This window comes from Aquarana catesbeiana, linkage group LG05 (assembly GCF_042186555.1).
Source record: "Aquarana catesbeiana isolate 2022-GZ linkage group LG05, ASM4218655v1, whole genome shotgun sequence".
NCBI classification, from domain to species: Eukaryota; Metazoa; Chordata; class Amphibia; order Anura; family Ranidae; genus Aquarana; species Aquarana catesbeiana.
The window spans coordinates 338,491,725-338,513,150 of record NC_133328.1 but is presented as its reverse complement, the minus strand read 5'-3'; the positions used below and the strand labels follow the sequence as shown (position 1 = coordinate 338,513,150).

Here is a 21,426-nt window from a genome sequence, read left to right as displayed (position 1 = left end):
ATAATAATATTTTGTATTGAGACTTGAGATACCAAAAAGTATATTTGTTATATACTATAATATATTTGTTCTGCATATACATGCTATTATGATGATGCATACTATTAATTTAAAATAATTATGTTATACTGTACATGACCTTTAAAAAAACTCTGTGTCTCTGAAAGCTGTGTGCTTATGTGTAACTTACCTGTTGTCAAAATGTGTTCAAATTATTTAAAGGACCCCCGTCTTCACATTGGCACAAAGAAAAATCCCTAAACAAAGCAAAACTAAATAGGACTTGGTACCACGCCATGAGTATATTAAAAATATATATGTAATATCTTTAGTGTTAAAAATATTTAACAAACAAGTTAGTCTGTAATCACAACTTAGACAAATACAAAGTGACATGACCCTAAACGCTAGCATTCACAGGGAGTCATCATAATGGTTTCTATGATGCATTTTGCAGGACAAAGTCTGCTTTTTCAGGAAGAACAAAGCTTTTTAAATGTCTTAAAATATAAAGATCTTTCTATATTAATTAATATAATATATTAATTACCTATTTAATACATATTTTTACCTGTTACAGATGTTGACAGAGTGTGCAGTGCAAGAAAAACCAATGAGGAACATTGAATGGCCTCCAGCCAGGATAGAAAATTGGTTCATCGAGATGTAAGATGAGGACATCCAACTTTTTAAAAGAAAAAAAAATACAATTAAGCCCCTAAATATATAAATATCTAATCTGCAAAAAAGCTGGCTGGGTTAAATAGCTTCCTTGTATTGTTGTGAAAATCCACAAATAAGCTAGCTGGGTTAAATAGGACACCATATGGAGCATCATTACGTGTCATTCTGTCATTCTGTTATAGAATGGCCCTATATTATTTAGTTACACAATATGGGGAGTAGGGGTTTATATGGGATTCATTGGCCTTTATGTACTTATATATGCTGTTATTTAAAAACAATCTACTACAGCTTACCATATGGGGTCCATCTGTGTGTCTTTCCCTGTTCTCCTCTCCCCACACTGGTACTTTTCCAGGTGAGAGTGCTTGGAATGCCTGCAAGTCACAGTATATAAAACCATAATTTATCCCTTCCCCCCTTTTATAAGGTTATGAATCGTATGAAGTAGGATATAATCTCAGTCCCTTATCTTAGTGTATTTGTGCAGGGGGCCTAAATTTAATTTTTCTTCTAGAAAGTTGGATGACCCCATCTTACATCCTGATAAACCAATTTTTTTTTATCCTGGCTGGAGGCCTGAGGTGTTAGGATCTATTTGTCTATAAGTGTTATTGTGCCATATGTTTTATTGCACTGCACACTCTGTCAACATCTATTGCAGGTAGAAATATGTATTAAATAGGTAATTAATAAACAAATACTTGTTAAATAAAATTTGCAAGTTGGCTGATTTTTGTTTTTCTATTGTTAGACATTTAAAAAGCTTTGTTCTTTCTGGAGAAGCAGGCTTTGTCCTGTGAAATGAGTCAAAGAAACCATCATGATGACTCCCTGTAAATGCTAAAGTTTGGGGTCAAGACATTTTGTATTTGTCTAAATTGTTTTTGATTTTAATCTTTTAATTTTGTAACAATAAAGATATTATATACTCGTGGCATGGTACTGTTATGTTTTTGGTCTCTTTTTTCCTTAAACTCAATCAAGGATTAAAGTCTGGGTAACCTTATTTTTATGCTTTGCATTGCATGACTGAAGTAATTCAAAACAACAGCATGAGAGCTAAAATGTGGGAATCTCCTATAATCCATTTAGTTAATCTACTAAGATTCAGGCATAAAATCATAGGGAGCTTTTTCTCCCTAAACATTAACCATTGTGGCATGTCACGGAAGAGCAGTATTCATGTGGTACACTTGAAGACAGAAAACTACTTACATTTATTATGAAAAAATAAAGGGATAAATGTGGGCCTCATCCAACCAATACATACAAAACTAATAGGAAATAACCGGAGAAAAGCCCCAGTATCCTACAACAATGGACTATATTGATCACAGAAAGGAGAAATATTAGATAAAATGACAGTTTTTATTTTTTGAAACCGTTTAAAATATTTTGAAAAAGATTTTGGGATACTCCTATAGGGAAAAATGAATACATAAAATTTGCACACAATAAAAATATGGACATATGCAGATTAAATAAATACAATACATACAGTGGTATGATATGATGTACAGTCAACATTTCACCACTAACTTTTTTTTTCCAGGACCCAGACATACGACCAATTTTTTACTACCTAAAACAACATAGTGTTAATAACACAGCTTCATTGTTTTAATAAAATTTAATAAAACAGTATACAGTATTGTCAGGAAAGGTTTCACCTGCTGGTGGCACTGTCAGATCTATGGTCCGCAGTACTGGTGTCCACCAGCGCGTGTCTCCCAGCAGTCTGGAGCCGACATCATCTTCTGCAATCAGGCGTCACCCGAGACTGATTACAGGTGTACATATACTGTGCAGATGCTGCACACATTTGCCTTGGTATTGTTCCTTGAGCCCTGACCTGTGTTCACTAGCGTGTGATTCTTTATCCTGACCCTGTATACTATTATCCTGTGACCCTGTATCCTTTCCTGATCCCTTCTGCCTGTTCCCCCTGTCTCCTGTTACCCTCTCCCTGTCCTGTCTTGTTTCCAGACCAAATCTGCTTGATCTTCCATGTATGATACTGGCTTGTTTATGATTACAATTGCCTCTCGCTCCTGTATATGTTTTTGGTTTAGGCAGTTATTTATTGTGTGTCACTGGGGTTGGTTGCTGGTTAGTCACTGTTTGTCATACTGGAGGTGCATTTACTTTTGTTTATTTACTTTTCTTATAATAAATTACATTACTTTTCACTTTACACGTGTTTGGTTCACTCTGTCGCAATCCACACTGTTCTGGTCATACCAGTTCATGACAAAATACCAAGGTCATCCCTGACCAGAAGTGGCTGCATGGAGAAACCATCTTGGTTCTGTTGTTTTTGCTAAGATGCATCCAGAGGAAGTTGTTTATTATTCTATGCTGGTGACAGAGGATGGTGAATACTGCAGCCAGCTATTGAAAGAGTGGACCAGTGACCAGCTACTAGAATGTTTCCAACTGGCTCATTCCCTAGTTGATCAGGGCCATATGCTGTTTGGGGATGTTCAGTCTCTTATTCAGGTGTGTGCAGAGCTATCCTTGTCCAGTGCTCCAAAAGGCAGTGATGATTTTTCGCCCCCCTTCAGTTTTGATCAGGTTGAGTTTCTGGTGTGGTTATTGGAGGATGACCCTGTTTCTTTCTTTGAGCATTATTCCTAATTTTCTCAGAAGGTGTTGTCAGAGCGTATTAATGCAGTGCAGTCCTTGGTTAGACAGGCAGAATTGTTCAACCTTCACTACAGGCATAGTCAGATCTATTACACTCAGCCTCAGTCAGATTGCAACAGCCCATTCCTGCTGCCAGAGACCTGCCTGCTTAGTGGTCTCTTTCTCCATCACCAATGGCAACCACAGTCACTGCCCAATATACCCTGCTACCAACTAAATATCAGTATCCCGTTTCCACTTGCTGCACCTATCCTGCCTTTAACCCATTTGCCTCCTCTCTGCTGCCTGCAACAATTCCACAAAGATCCCTCTTAGTAACTGCTCCCTCTTCTTTACCATACTCCAGCCCTTCTCTTCAATCAGCTGCACCCCCTACTTATAGCCCTGCACTCACTTACAGAACTTCAGTGGCTAAACCAAAGAAGATACTGAAGTTTTTCCCAACCCATACAATCTTGCCATTATCCCAGTCTGCCTCCATGTCAGCCAATCAGCTCCTGCCTGCTTCCACGCTAGCAGATCTGCTCCAGTCTGCCTTCATGCCAGCCGATCCATTCCAACCTGCCTTTATGATTGCCAATGGGGTTAGGCTAGCCTCTGATGGTCCTGAACCTGATGACCCACCTAACCCTGCCAACCTCCTGCCTGCTGTCTGGCCTGATCCTCCAGTATTTGCCGTTCAGCCTGATGTTCCAGTGCCCATGGTCCAGCCTGATGTTCCAGTACCCATGGTCCAGCCTGAAGTTCAGCTCACTGCTGCCACCACCCAGCCTATTGTTCCAGTACCCGCTGTTCAGCCTGTTGCTTTAGTGCCCACTGCCCGGCCTGATGTTCCAGGGCCTGTTGTCCAGTCTGGTGATCCAAAGCCTGATATCCAGCTTGATTATCCAGTTTGGCTTGATGTTCCAGTGCCCTCTGTCCGGTCTGATGTTCCAGTGCCCTCTGTCTGGTCTTGTGTTCCAGTGCCCGTTGTCCGGCCTGATGTTCCAATGCTCGCTGTCCAACCTGATGTTCCTGTGCCCGTTGTCCTGCCTGCTGTTCCAGTGCCTGCTGCCCGGCCTGATGTTCCAGTGCCTGCTGTCCAGTCTGATGATCTGATGCCCCATGTCCAGCTTGATGATCCAGTCCCTAATGCCAAGCCTGATGTTCCAGTGCCCACTGTCCAGACTGTTGTTCCAGTGCCTGCTCTCCAATCTGATGATTCGATGCCTGATGTCCAGCTTGTTGTGCCTCTGCCTGCTGCCCAGCTTGATGTGCGTCTGCCTGTCACCAAGCCTGATAATCCAATGCCTGTGTTCCAGCCCACCTCTGATGACCCTTTAACCAAAGATCGGCTTGATGTCATAGAGTTTTTGCAGCTACGAATAGTTGGAGCTTCCAGAGGTCAAGGGGGGTACTGTCAGGAAAGGTTTCACCTGCTGGTGGTACTGTCAGATCTATGGGCCACAGTACTGGTGTCCACCTGCAGGTGTCTCCCGGCAGTCTGGAGCCGTCATCATCTCCTGCAATCAGGCATCACTTGAGACTGATTGCAGGAGGTATATATATATCTGGCAGATGCTGCACACATTTGCCTTGATATTGTTCCTTGAGCCCTGATCACTAGCCTGTGATCCTGGATCCTAATCCTGTATCCTGTTATCCTGTGACCCTGTATCCACTCCTGGACCCCTGCCCTGCAGCCTGATCCCTTCCACCTGTCTTCTGTTAGCCTCTCCCTGTTCTGTCTTGTTCCCAGCACAAATCTGCTTGATCTCCCATGTATGACCATGGCTTGTTTACCATTGCCTCCCACTTCTGTATATGTTTTTGGTTTAGGCAGTTATTTATTGTGTGTGTGGGGTTGGTTGCTGGTTAGTCACTGTTAGTCATACTGGAGGTGTGTTTACTTTTGTTTATTTACTTTTCTTATAATAAATTATATTACTTTTCACTTTACACGTGTTTGGTTCACTCTGTTGGAGTCCACACAGTTCTGGTCACACCAGTTCATGACAAGTATACTCCCACCAACAGAGTTTCTGTGGCTGACGTAGGCCGTTGTTGTAGGATAGTGGGGGGTTTCTCTGGTTATTTCCTATTAGTTTTGCTTAATTTTTTTATTTTCCTGATGTCTACTATGGGAGGAAACTGACTTTTGTCTTTAAATGTAAACATAAAAATCTCAAATGATCTAGGTCCAAAATTAAGGATATTCTCTGACTGTAAATTAGCTTAATGTCAGCCATAAAAGCTTCGATATCTCTAGTGTTGTATACATTTTTCTACATTACATTTTGTTTCTTAAGAAATCAAGTAGCAAAAAAAGCTTAACCGTTATGGATATATGACATATTCTTGTCTCTTTACAACCTACACTAGCCTAAACTCTAGGGCATATTTATTCACTTCAGCTCTAATATTTGTACACCCCTTATGGACCAGAGCAATTTTCACATATTTGCTATGGGCCTGTGGCCTAGTGATGGGCAATAGCTTAGTCATTTAAATAGCAAAGTGATGCACACAGTAAATTGTTTATTTTTTACGACAAACAATGCTTCCTTTCTGTCATATAGTCTTGCAAAAATTATTTTATTTTTATGCCAGTTTTTCTGCTTTAATCAGTGTTATTTAAAAAAAATGCATTACTGTAGTTTAAAGCTATACTTTTTATTCTCCCATTTGTCACATTTAAAATTGTACAAAGCATTGCAAAGGGATGATAGATCAGTGTGCCGGGCCGCTGCCAGTACCATGTGATCACTGTGACCAATCACAGCAGATCACATGACAATTGTACACACTGGAAGGCTTCCATTCATGCCATCCATTGTGTAATATTGTGTTGATCTCTGTTATTTGTCACAGTGATCACATGATACAGACAGACAGACATGGTACCACTGACGGTACCATGTGATCACTGTGACCAATCACAGCAGATCACATGACAATTGTACACAATGGAAGGCTTCCATTCATGCCATTCATTGTGTACTATTGTGTTGATCTCTATGATTTGTCACAGTGATCACATGGTACAGACAGGGAAAGTCATAGCCCATCTGTACCATGTGATTGACTGTGGCCAATCACAGCTTATCACAATAGTACACACTGAATGAATGGATTTCACACTTTCAGGCCTTAAGAAATTAAATAGGTCATCAGTACAACAGGACTGATCGAATATATATATATATATATATATATATATATATATATATATATATATATATATATATATATATATATGTTTTTTGACTCTATAACTTTCCTACAGACTAAATAATATACACTGATTTGGGTTATTTTCAAGAAATATAGCAGTATATATTTTGGCCTAAATTTATGAAAAAAAGATTGTTTATTTGTAAAGTTGTATAGCAGAAAAAAAATGTGTGTTTTTTTTTTTTTAAACATTGGTCTTTTTCCATTCATTTAGCAAAAAAAAAAAAAAACCCAGTGGTGTTTAAATACCACCAAAAGAAAGCCATGTTTGTGTGGAAAAAAAAAATGACAACAATTTAATTTGCGTACAATATTGCATGACTGCACATTTGTCATTCAAATTGTGACAGTGCTGAAAGCTGAAAATTAGCCTGGGCAGGAAAGTGGTTAATTAGGGCTTATTAGGGTATAGTAAGGGTTATTTTTGGTTAAACATTTTGTTAAAAAACTTGTTTTTGCTTGTTGGGTAGTCTTAACGTGATTGTTAACCCACTGTAAGAACTTTATATAATCCTCTTTGTCCACTATAGGTGCTCCTGTGTGTGTGTTTTATAAAAAAATGCAAATTATACCTCATTTCAGAGCGCCGATTGGTGCTCACGTGACAGGCTGGCTCTCTCCTCTCCTTGTCTGACAGATGCAGTGGATGAGGCCGAGATTCCCCAGCTGACGTCAGTCAGGAGAGGAGGAGAAGAGAGCCAGCCGGTCACAGGAGCGCTGATCGATGCTCTGAAATGAGGTATAATCTGCATTTGTTTTATATAACACGTACACAGGAGCACCTATCATTAGGAGACAAGGAGGATTGTATATGATATTTTTTTTCAGCAGCAGGAGGGGAGGGGGTGGGCCTTGACAAAGGACACAAGAGAGACAGGAGACACAGCGGATGACGGAGGCACATAAACTGAGCATGGTGTCAGGGCTCAGCAGTCATGATAAACCGTGATCAGTTTACAGGAAGGAGGGCAGAACCAGCAGGATCAGCCAGGTATTTCAGGTGATACAGAGGGACAAATTACACAGTGCTGTGTAACATACTTTAAGGGAACAGTCTCCAATGTTTTTTGTTTTTTTTGTTTTAGGTTAACAAACACTTTAACATCCTTTTCATCTGCAAATTAATAAAATAAAAGCCTCGTCAGACAGTCAATTTGTGTATGTGTGTGTGTGTGTGTGTGTGTGTGTGTAGGGGGGGGCAGCAGCAGGTCAGGAATAACTTAGACATGTGCATGATGAAAACATTTGTTTTGTTTCATTTTGATTCATTAATCTAGTTAGTTATTTCGTTTAGTTCAGTTAAATCAGTTAAATTTAGATTTAGTATCAAATATACAAATATTTATTACAAAATACACTGTAACATCACATAGCGAACCATAGGTCATAAAAACATAGCCTGTATACAATGATAATGAAAACCAAGTGAGACTTATCTCTCACTGCAACACACTTATTCTTTATTGTCATCTTAATACTATCTGCATTTATGTGGACATATGTCCTCATTGGTTCATTGGTCAACGCGCCTCTCGTATTGCTTCCTCAGGACTCATAGAGGAAAATTGCAGTGGTAACTAAATAGAAAGAAAACCATTAACAGCATATATATATATATATATATATATATATATATATATATATATATATGATCCTGCACTTCCAGGTAGGGGGCGCAAATGCACGCTGCCGGTGGCTCGCTCCCGCTGTGATCACACACAGTGGGAGTCAGCACCCATCATTTTTCAAGGAGAAAGGCAGAGAGGCAGAATGGCAGTCTGCCTAAGTAAACAAGGCAGATTGCCATTCTGACAGGAGGGAAGGCATAGATCCTGTGTCTCTGCCGAGCAGAGACTAGGATCCGTGTCTTCCCCTAGTAAAAGCACCTCCCACGGTTTAGAAAAACACTGGCCAGGCACACATTTAACTCTTTGGTCGCCCTCATGTTAACCCCTTACCAGCCAGCTATTACAGTGACAGTGCATATTTTAAGCATATTTTAAGAACTGATCACTGTATTAGTGTCACTGGTTCCCAAAAAATTTCAAGTGTCAGTTAGTGTCCGAATGTCTGCCGCAATATCGCAGATTGCCGCCATTACTAGTAACATAAATAAATAAAAATAACCCATAGTTTGTAGACACTATAACTTTTGTGCAAAGCAATCAATGTACGTTTATTGGGATTTTTTTACCAAAAATATGTAGCACAATACATATTGGCTTAAATTGATGCAGAAATTAGTCTTTTTTCAATTTTTTATTGGATATGTTTTATAGCAGAAAGTAAAAAATGTTGTTTTTTTTTCAAAATTGTCAGTGTTTTTTGTTTGTAGCGCAAAAAATGTTATTTGGGTACAGTGTCACACGACTGCTCACTTGTCAGTTAAAATAACAAAGTGCGATGTCACAAAAAATGGCCTGTCAGAAAGGGGGGGGTAAATCTTCCAGAAGTTAAGGCTGGTGATTATGATTAGGTTACTTATTTTTACATGATTATGTACTTATCATCATTATTGGCTGTCTTACTATTGTATGGTAATTGTACTGCCGCTCTGGATAACTATGACATTTCAATAAAGTTCTCTCTGTGATTTGAATAAAATAAAATAAAGCTAAGTTTCATGAATAAACTAAAAAAGGAGTATGTATAGTAACTGTACAGGCAAAGATAATTGCTAACTAAACCGCAAATTAAAAGGTGGCACAACACTACAAGCTTTTACAAGAAAGAGATACTGTAATAAAAACATCTATAATATGGTTAAGTTTAGTTCCTTGATGATATGAAAAAGGATGAAACAGCAGATTAAAGTGAAACTTCCAAGAGGAATGGAAGGCCTGCTTCCCACCCCCTAACAATATTCTCCTTTAGAAAAATGCTGAAAGAAAAAGTGTTGACAAAAAAAAAAAGAAAACCTGGACCATTAGCTTCTAATGCTTCTGTGAGGCAAAGATGATGACAACTGGGAAAGGTGAGTTCTTTAAATACCATGAGAATGCCCTCCAGACCAATGCTGGTAGGTAGTGGTGCAGCACAATGGCATCATCCACACCTCCTGGAGGTGTCAGAAGCCGGGACCAAGAAAAGTATTCTGTGTGAGGTTGGGGACTAGCAGCAAAACACACCTTTTTTCATGTAAGGTCTGCTTTAAGTTCATGTATGTAGATTTTATAGATTTGAGGTTGGTTGTAATATACCTTGTTTTATTGCTTGGGTACATCAGTACACAGTATGTAAATATATATTTATTTCCTATATCAATGCATCTTTGTCTTCTCCTCTTCACTTGCTGTTATTATTTCCATCTCAGAAAACCTTCAAAATTAATCACGTTACAGAATTGCTTTACAGAAACTGTATGTCAAATTTCCACAGCAGTGACTTCAAAACTGTCCATATACATATAAAGTGTTTTATGTGTGCAGTCATGTGTGTATTATGCTATATATATATATATATATATATATATATATATATATATATAGAGAGAGAGAGAGAGAGAGAGAGAGAGAGAGAGAGAGAGAGAGAGAGAGAGAGAGGGAGAGAGAGAGAGAGAGAGAGAGAGAGAGAGAGAGAGAGAGAGAGAAAGAGAGAGAGAGAGAGAGAGAGAGAAAGAGAGAGAGAGAGAGAAATTCAGCCTCAAATGAAAAGTTTTTAAAGGGCCAGTCCACATATCAGAATGCATTTTAGGGTTTCCTCAACGTGTTTTTTAATACTTTGTTTCCAGCTTTCTCCAGTAACAATAATCAAATTCAGCCTTCTGGCCTTTACATCAAAGATCCAATCAGTTAAAAGCTGGATTGTGGACTAACAGTCACATACGTTGACATACATTAAGATATGTATCTGTGTCTTACTTGCTAGGAGACTTATAAAACAGTTCAGCCAATATGGGGATCAAGGCAACCCAGTCCGTCAGTTAGTTAGGTCAGCAAGTTCACTTTTCACCACTGCAGACAAGCATTGCAGCTTGGTCACTGACCCACACACTTCTTACTGATTGGACTATGAAGGAGTATAGGTACACTAATGAGGTCTTCACTCTCTCTTTTGTCAGCAAGTTCCCAATGTTGAACTGTGTTTCACACTGTGCAAATCAAAAGAAAGTGTTTTGGTTGGGACAGACCCTTACATCCACTACAGATTCACAGGCTGTATGTTTATGGTTATACTTACAGCCATCTGCTGCCCAGGACTGCCTGTAATTATGAATTGATGTGATCAGCAGCTAACAAGCAATCCTATGTCTGAATTGTAGCTTCGAGTGAAGGCTTTAAAAAAAATCCTTTCACCTTCTTGATTATTATATTTGAACACAGACTGAATGGTCAAGCAAAACCTTTAATCACATGCACCCTTTGCATCACATTGAAACAAATAATGAGTAGTTTGCATTTTTTCTTACTTTTTTTTTATTTAATCAAAGCAATGCTTCTTGAAAAAATAAGTGTATGACCATATTCATCTGCATAGTAACAGAGGAAAAGATGGGATTTTATATAAAGAAGCAGCACATAATCTGAAAACATTTGGGCACAGCTATGTTTTATTGCAATAGCCATTACTTGTTGGTTTCTATCACAGTAAGAGCACTGAAAAAGCCCATTAAATCTTGAAAGGTATCTGTCAAGAAGTTATCTCAAAAAGGAAAGGAAATTGAATTTTTCACAGCAGTATTCATTTTATTTTTTTCTTCCTACAGTTCCTGGTACAGAAAACCAGCAGACAATATTTTATTTAAAGTTTAGGTTACTAGAGTTGATTTGTTTATCATGCTGAATACAGAATTATTGAAGCATGCTAGTATTTTAGCAAGTCAGCACCAAAAACATCAAGAATGCATAGTATTTGCAATAATTGTGAAAGACTAATATATATATATATATATATATATATATATATATATATATTGTATATTTTACTATAAGCAACCCCTTTGTAGGACTGTGAGATTTAAATTAGGATAGAAACATGTTTTTCCAAATACATTGCTCTGCTATTGGCTTTCTACCAGCCACATATCTGCTTAAAGCTAGATTATAGCAGAAGAAATTGAGAAAGGCATCATAGGTATTGATTTTTTTTCTTTTTTTTTGAAAGGGAAGTGGAAGTGACAGAAGGCAATGTTTTTTATTCTGTGTCATCTATGGACACAGCAGATGTACCTGATGTTATTGCATGTGTTACTGGCACTACACTTGACAGCAAGATACAGAATTCATTTAAAATAGTCATCGGAATACACAGAATGCTTATCATTTGCAAGCTTTTACACATATGCAAGAACATTTGCATGGATAACATTTAATGAAATTCAATAGAAAACGTCAGAGAAGCAATTTTGTTACAGCAACTGCAAACATTTGCAGATGCCATAACAATCAATAGTCTAGTATCTCTTTTTTTATGTATCTCTCTTTTATCTCTTATAGTCAATGCTGACAGTCTTTTTCTTTTTAACAGGTTTTACATCACATATAAGTATTTAGCAAAGCTTTCCTGAAACAGGTCAAGTGCAGGTCAGAAGAAGTTCAACTGTAGGTCAAATGCACCTATCTAAAAAATCTGAATGATCTCATAAGCAGTGTCAATGCCAAAATGTTGCCATTGACACAATCCCAAAGCTCCTTAATACAGGCCCTTACTGTGTATCTCTATATAATATACAGTACATATAGTGAAAGTCCCCCAGCCATCCCAAAAGCCATATTTTAATTTTTATTAGATGTAAACATATTGAATAACCTACCAGCTTCTTATATTATAGCAATAATAATAATAATAATAATTATACTCATAACAATGTCCATTCTTGAAATGTATGTAAAGCCATTTTTTTAGTTTTGGATTGAGTCGGAAAGTATTAAAACCCCTGTCAGGTTTTTATAGATGTCTGTGCCACTAGGGAGATTCACCTTTTATATCTGTACTGGTGACAACTGTTTCTGGCATACAAGGGGAAGATTTACTAAAACTGCTGCAGCTATGCATAGTAATCAACCAGCATCTAACTTCAGTTTGGTTACTATGAACATATGCACAAGATTCTGTGTGTACCATTTTCAGTAAATCTGCCCCAAGGTGATTTTGAAATTAGACATTTTAGAGTTGTCATAAGAACAGGAAATTTTCCTGTGGTGGCAACTTTAAGAGGAATTCCACTGGCTTTGGAGAGATTTCATTTCACTTCCTATTGTATCTCTGGGACAGGATATGAAGAATAACCCCTCTCCTCCCAGACTAAAACTGAAGAAAAAAACTGACAGGGATGTCAACTATTCCCCACATCATACAACACAAGTTTGAGCCTTACATACACTTTAACTAAATATCAGAGTTGTAGAGCAACTCATCATTACAATGAATCTGTAATTATTGGAAACAATTACGTTTTGGGATAAAAGATTATAATTGATGTTTTATATTTTTTTAATATATTCTTTAATATTTTAGTTATCTTTCTTGTAGTCTTTGGTTAATAATAATAAATAATGCTTTAAAGTGATTGTAAAGTTTTGTTATACTTACCTGCTCTGTGCAGTGGATTTGCACAGAGCAGCCTGGATCTTCCTCTTCTCAGATCCTTCTTCAGTGCTCCTGGACCCTCCCTCTTGTTGAGTACCCCCACAGCAAGCAGTTTGCTCTGGGGGCTTCCGAGCCTAGCTACAGCTCCTTGTGTCCATTTAGACACAGAGCCATGACCCACCTCCACCCCCTTTCTCTCCTCATTGGCTAACTGACTTTGACAGCAGTGGGAGCCAATGGCTTCTCACTGCTGTCTCAGTCACTGAGGAGGGGTGTCCCGGCCAGCTGAGTGTCTTGTGCAACATCGCTGGATCTTGATGGGGCTCAGGTAAGTATTAGGGGGGTCCGAGGGGGGCTGCTGCACACAGAAGGCTTTTTATCCTTATGCATAGAATGCATTAAGATAAAAAAACTTCTGACTTTACAATCACTTTAAGGCACACCCATGGTATTGTGGTGCCTTAGGAGCTTTTTGTGAAAAATCTGATAAGAGAAACCAGGGTGGGATATGAACAGAGTACAAGTCATTCTTCTGATTCTTTAAATTGTATATTTAAAATGAACTTATGAACATAATATTTTATTCAGTTGGGCATCTTAGAATAGGTAAATGTGTATATAATAAAAAAAGAAGACAATACATAAACACACTATACATTCCCTTCAATAACCACTTCAATACTGGGCACTTTCCCCCCTTTCTGACCAGGTCAATTTTCAGCTTTCAGTGCTGTCGCACTTTGAATGACAATTGCACAGTCATACAACACTGTACCCAAACTGAATTTTTTTTCATTTTCTTCTTCTTCTTCACCACTGGGTTTTTTTATTTTTTGATACACAAACTAAAAAAGACCAAAATTTGGAAAAAAATACATTTTTCTTTGTTTCTGTTATAACATTTTGTTTTGTCCTTCACTGACGGGCACTGGTGAGGATGGACTAAGGGGCACTGATGAGGCGACACTTATGGGCACTGATGAGGAGGCACTAATATATAGAACTGATGGGCACTGATAGGCGGCACTGATATGCAGCACTGATGGGCACCGATAGGCTACACTGATATGCAGCACTGATGGGCACTCATGGGCACTGATAGGTGGCACTGATGCACACTGATAGGCAGCACTGATGGGCACTAATAGGTGGCACTGATAGGTGGCACTGATTGGCACTGATAGGTGGCACTGATGAGAAGGTACTGAGAGGCATTACTGATGGGAATCTGTCAAGGGCACTGACAGGCATTACTGATGTGCACTGATTGGCACTTTTATACTGATACTGATGTACACTAATTGGCGATTTGGGTGGCCACTGACTGGCAGCTGATGGGCACTGTTTGGCATTGTGGTGGGCACCTCTGATGGGGGCTGCTCTGATAATCAATGTGCTGATTATCAGTGCACACCCCCTCTCTGACATCTGTATCCCCCAGCAGTTGGCTTCTTCCCCCTGTCAAGTGCCCCCAATAGTAAGCCTCCTGCTTTGGGGGCATTTTATCAGCCTCGCTCCAGAGCCATGTTCCTGTAAATGGACATTGTTCATTCATAAACAGAGCATGGCTCGGCCCTGCCTCCACTCTCTCCTCATTGGCTCACTGGCTTTGATTGACAGCAGCAGGAGCCAATGGATCCCACTGCTGTGTGAAGAGAGCCGCTGCTCTTATGCACAACACTGGATCATGATGGGGCTCAGGTAAGTATAAAGGGGGCTGGAGGGGGAGCTGCACCCAGAAGGTTTTTTACCTTCTTGAATAGAAATGTAAAAACAATATCACACACTGACAGAAGCTTTAAAAAAATGTTCATATCATGATATTGCAAGTAGTAGTTAGTTGCAGAAGTTTCAACCTCTATCTGAGTAGCTTCCTCAGTTCAAACAAAATAAGTGTCCAAACAAGGCAAATGAGTGTCTCACATGGGTATAAATGGTGGCATATGTTCACAAACTCATAAGAGCAAGGCACTTGCATGGGTAGTGAATATTTTCTGCATTACAAACAAGTCTAGCTGAATGTGACTGACTACTATTAGCTGTACCAAACCTTTGCTATTTTGGCTGCAGTTTAGTTTGAAATGGTTCTGTAACACCCTCATTCATTTTAAAGGGAGAATATTACATTACTTTATCACTTTAAAAGGTAAATTCTATAAAACTGTAAAATAAAAGGGTTCCATTAATGACCCATTAATGTGCCCCATGTGAAGTTTCAAGTTTAGAAATAGTACTCTTTTAAATAAATTTTTCACCAGGAGGTTTGGAAATACTGGGGTTGATTTACTAAAATTGGAGAGTGAAAAATGAGGTGCAGCTCTGCATAGAAACCTAACAGCTTCCATGTTTTTTTGTCAAACCTTAATTTAACAAGCTGAAGTTAGAAGCTCGTTAGCTACCATACACAGGTGCACCAGATTTGCACTTTCCAGTTTTAGAAAACCAATCTCACAAAAATTCATTAGATATGAGCAAGTTAATTTCCTTGGTTTGATATTTATAGCAATTTGGGTTTATGAGGCTGTTAATTCCATAACTGCTGCATACATCAATCTTATTACCAAGTTCTGTGGTGAAGGCTAAAGCCTAGTATACACTATTCAGGTTTTTTTTTTCATTTAACCCAGTGGGCCGAATGAAAAAAAAAACTGAAGAGCTCGGGAGGAGCCCCCTGTATTAACTATATAATGTTAGTACAGCGATTTCCCCAACTGAACTATTGTGTCAGCACTCTCAGCCGTGGCCAGATTCTGTTGCACTGGCTGCTGTACACACTGACTGAATGTCAGACGGTTTCTATTAAACTGACCAAAGCCGCCCAATATTCGGCTCGTGTGTACAGCCCTTAAGCACTAAGAGTGTTACCAACTTTGCAAGAGTCTATTTCTAACTATTCTCTGCCATTTTCAATAAGCCTGCACAAATAGTATATCACCTTTACCCTGAACTTTTCATAATGGTTGAGCTTGGGCCGTGGCATTAGTCAATTTTTGAAGAAAACATGACAGTAAATACCAGTTGTGAAATACGTGAATAGTTAAAAAAATTATAGTATTTTTTTAAATAAAACGGATAAACAATTGCATTGCTTGGGGCTTTCTGACAGCTGGAATTATTTTAAATTTACCACTACAAGCTACAACTGAATATCATGGCTGGGTGATGTCTTTGCAAAAATAATAATTTCTTTCATTCTCAATTATCTGTCAGTTGTCATGTATAACTGTATTAATACTGGTAGTTGATTCCATCTCAAATTACAGTCTTCAGTCAAAAATGTAATGCTTTTAAGGAGGCAAGTAAAGAAGGTAATATGTGAGATTGCCTTCTCATTTAGTAGTTTTAGTAAATTTTGAAATGATAAAGTACAAGGCTTTCTCAGCTTCCATTTCTCAACTTGCCACATTTGGTGTGCCAAACACAAATGTCAAACATATAAACCGATTTAGGGCAAAGATCACTCTAGTGGGCCTTCAAAGCCAACAATCAAATATTTTAATGAAAAAAAATTCCCTCTGTAAAGAGATTTGCATTTTTAAAATGAACATGCACAACATTCTCATAATTCTGGATAATTCTCTATGGAGATACGACCCTTGAATTTCTGGGATGAGAATGTCCAATATGACCATAATGTTAAAAATTTTAATGTTAAAATATTTTTAGGTCTGACAATAACTTGGGTAAAATCAATTATACTATCATGCAAGTGACTTGATCAGTTCTTCTGAGCTAAATTGTGAACATATACCAGCATTTATACCCACATGAGATACTCATTCACATTATTTGAACACTGGTTTTATTTGAACTGAGGAAGCTACTCCGATAGACGATTAAACTTTTTCAACATTACTAACTATTACTAATTACTACTTGTAATATCATGATGTGAACATTTTTAAACACCTGCCAGTGTGTGATATTATTTAAGCTGAATAATACTAGAACATACTGATGTTAGTCCATCCAAAAGTAATTTCTTAGTGTTTTGGTAGATGCTGGAAACCAAAAATTCTTACAGCTTTTAGACACCCCTTTGGTGAGATTTTTGTGCTAGGCTTCCATTTCTGCACATCTATTATGTCCTACTTAGCCTGTTAGATTTTTAATTTAATAATACAAAAAGGGTAGTGGTAACACTCTAATTTAGGCAGCAATATCAAAAATCCTAAGACCAATGTGAATAGAGTCTTACCTAAATTCTGTCATTGGCGTAACACATTTGAGTGAACACATTATTTAAAGGGAATGTATAGTGTATTTATATATTGTCTTTTCTGATTTATTATATAAACATTTACAATCCCTGACTGTGCACAAAAAATAGAATTATTGATTCCTTCTGTTAATTTTGTGTGGTAATTTAGGCAGATCTGCAAAACTATATAAAACTTAAAGTGATATTAAAGAAAGTGTTTTTTTTTTCTTTAAAAGAACAAACATGTTACAATTACCTGCTCTGTGCATTGATTTTGCACAGAATAGCCTTGATGCTCCTCTTCTCAGGTGCCAGCCGGCGCTCCTGGCCACTCTTTCCCGCTGAGTGTTGCTTGCTTATGGGGGCACCCCTGAGCAGGCTTGATCCTGAGCTGCTGCTCTGTGTGTCCATTCACACATGGAGCATGGCTTTCCCCAACCCATTGTCTCTTCTCATTGGCCAATCTCATTAACAGCACTGGAGGAAGACTGGGAAAGTATTAGAGGGGACTGGGGGGATGCTGGACACAGAAGGTTTTTTACCTTCATGAATAGAATGTATGAAGGTAAAAAACCTTGAGACTTAAATATTTAATTACTTAATTACTTTAATGTACTCCCATTGCTCTCTAGATTTAAAGAAAATTCTGTGTGTTGGCCCCTAACTAAAGTCGGAAGGGTGATTTTCATAAATACCTAGTTACCCAACTTCTATCTATTATTACAATATTTCTGTTTGATAATTGATAAAACGATTTTACAAGACTTTTGTGAACCTACCTTGAATGACAGATAGGCAGATTTTTGAACCATATTAAAAACATTTTACCCCTCCTGGAGAAAAGAGGATTAGCAGTCCCTAATCCATTTTGGGGAAGACATTTACCTCTGCTAGATGATTCTATCCAAGCACTGACGTCATGTATGAACATTTTTGTCTTTAAACATTGAAAGCTGTTTTTTTTTTTTTAATTTAAACATCAACAATACCTCACTTTTCATTTGTTTTATAAAATTGAAATTAATCCTTTATTATTTGGACTTTAACAAGTATACCCCACTTTAAAATAATAAATATTTTACTAAGTTAATTGATTTAAGAGGCTCTGAACTGTGGACAAAAAAATGACATTACTTACCTCTCTTAGCTATATCTTGTTAATACAGCTAAACCCTTCCAACAACTGCAGATGTAGTTCTCTCTCAAGAACCATTTTTTATTAGATGTCTCTATTTAATCATACCCTTAAGGCCACTTTCACACTCACGGCGCTCCGGACGTCGTTGGTAAAGCTATTTTTAGCAGCACCTTACCGCCGTTTCAGCAGTGCTTTTCGGCCGCTTGTGGGTGCTTTTAACCCTCTGTTAGCGGCCAAAAAAAAGTTAAAAGCGCCAACACTTCGGTGGCACTGCGCTTTAGGAGCGGTGGATACACTGCTCCTAAGACACCTCAAAGAAGCTGCTAGCAGGACTTTTTTTTGATGTCCTGCCAGTGCACCGGGCTTTCACATTGGAGTGACAGGAGAGGCCATTTACAGGCGCTATTTTTAGCGATATAGCACCCGTAAAGTGCCTCAGTGTGAAAGGGGTCTAATAGCCAAAAAACTTGCCTCTCACAAAATAGGACTGGCATCAATTATAAATCATTCTTAGCACAAGGAAGGTCACATATCTAAATAATGTAGCACCCTGATTACTAGTTCTTACAACCCACTGCCAATATTAAGTCAAATAGGTTCAAGGGCCTAGATCTATTTATGGATGAACAGTGACTTTAAGTACTGCAAAGAATACCCCAAATGTCAATATTTGCCTTTATGAGATTTAGCTGTGTCCTAAGTGTATAACAGGACAGAGGATCTAATTCACATGTTATGAAGTCATCCAAATTTGGTCCAGAAATCATGAATCATTACCTAATAATTGCCTAATTAGTCAATCATTAAAAATAAAATAATTGATAGTTTCAAGTTCATTCTTTTCTTGAGTAAAAAATGGGTCTCCTTGGAATCTTGAAAACCCCCCTTGATGATCATCGCATAGAGATTGTGGTAACCAGAACCCTAAAACAATAGCACAACATTGGCTATCTCTTCAAACTCCTATCACAAGCATCTGGATAGATAAGATCTCTATCCTACCCATGGAAAATCTTAGCTATAGCTATAGCTGTAGCTTTACAGTGTTTAAAAAGGTCTGGCATTCTCTATATTTAATTCTCTAGAACTATCCAGACATGACATGCTTGTACATGTACTGTACTTCTACTTTTTCATGTCCAGGAGATCCTTCACATATAAAATGTTTCTGTGTATCATGTAACTCAATGTTTACAGAAGAACTCAAGTCGGGAATAAATAGCAAATACGTTCCCATAATATTTTACTAATCCCCGTTCACAGCAGGTGGGTGGGCTTCCTCTGTGGTTGGAGGCCTATTATGCATTATACATTAAAGTAAGATGTTATTTGACATATACTTTATCTTCTGTGGCAGGACAATAAGATATTGATTTTTTTTTCTATACAATACACCTAATAATGGAAAAACAGATGAATAGTAAAAGTACATGTTTATAAATGAATTTGTTGTTTTTGTCTGCATCAGACACAACAATAAACAGGCAAGGTAAATAAATGAAAATCTGGCAAATTAATAGATTATTTTGCCTGTTCATGTGTATAAAAAAGTATCTGAATTACTGTTTCATCAGAGGTTACTCTTTCATCAGAGGTATGGGTACTCCAGAGTTAGGCAATGGAAATACTCTGCAACATTTTTTCTAGTGCTGTTCTATGAGCATGTTATGTTCTTTTTTAATTATTCACAGACAAGTGTGTATTTTTTCTTATTAGTGGACACTAATTTTATTTGAAAAGTTAAACATACTGTATGTAGACTTGTGTAAAAATTATTGATACTAGAAGGTAAGATTTGTGGGTCACATTGCTAGTGATATTACCTGGTGGTATATGCATATATGAGTATTATATATGAGTATATATATGTATTTACAAAGTACATATACATGGATTTTGTGTTCTTGCCATGTAATTCTATAGGATATTTTCCTAGAAGCTTCATTCCTTTCTTTTAATGACTGTGGTTGGCTTTATGTTAACAACAATTTTATGTTTTTCTATTTTTCTTACAGTTAATACAGACAATAAGTGCAGTGGACAAAGATGAACCTCCTGGTGGGCAAAAATTCTTTTTCAGCTTAGCATCTGTTAACCCAAACTTCACAGTCCAAGATAATGAAGGTATAGTGACTTTGGAAATATCCTCCTAATTGCATAATTAATAAGAAAAGTGTGTTTTGTGTGCAGGCTAAAATTACATCAATTTTTTTTTTTACTTATACGTTGATACTGCATATAAAGAGAAAGATATTTTAGGGTATTCTTTGCTTAAAAACAATCCTTGAGTGTCCTGAAAAAGACTATTATGAATTAGACGTGTGCACTACCAAAAAATTGTTTTGTTTTGTTTTCATTTCATTTCGTTTTTTTTTTTTTTTTATCTTTTATCGGATCATTTGTTATGATCGGCTTTCATTACTTCGGATCATTCGTAACTTCGGATGCATTCATATTTGTTTCGGTCCATTTGTTTAGATGCAGTATTCGTTACTTTGGATAATTCGGAACTTTGGATGCATTTGTATTCGTTGCGTTCACTAACATTTACTTTAGCTAAATTTGTAAGGAAATTCCAAAAAAAATGTAAATCTAATCTATCTCAAATTAGCTGCGATGGTGCAGAGATCTAAAAAAGATCTATAATTTAATAGTTTATAATAATAATAAAAACATAATAATAATAATAAAAACTATAATAATAGGTAATAATTTAATTATACCTATATTAATTAGAAAAAAACAAAATTATCCGAATGTAATTGATTAATTAAACTTGTAGGTTGAATCGTTTTTCATTCTTTCAAATATTTGTATTTTTGTATTTTTGTTCTTTCGAATTTTCATTCTTTCTGGTTTTTGTTCTTTTGGATTTTCGGTCTTTCAGATTTTCATTCTTTCTGACAATTCATTTTCGTATGCATTAGAAAAAAGAATCTTTTGTTTATTTGGATGCTTCTGAATGAACGAATATGCCGATTTTTGTCTAGAAACTAATTTGTAACAAAACAAA

General features: G+C 37.3%; 1 protein-coding gene across 5 annotated transcripts in view; it reads left to right on the top strand.

Annotated features, from left to right (window-relative positions):
• LOC141144826 (cadherin-10-like) overlaps window positions 1–21,426 on the top strand; it is an 881,011-nt gene that overhangs the window by 823,330 nt on the left and 36,255 nt on the right. For all 5 annotated transcript variants that reach the window (XM_073630880.1, XM_073630882.1, XM_073630881.1 and 2 more), the window contains one exon: window positions 20,429–20,537. In XM_073630880.1, coding sequence (XP_073486981.1) covers window positions 20,429–20,537 — 109 coding nt within the window. The remainder of the gene's footprint in view (window positions 1–20,428; window positions 20,538–21,426) is intronic.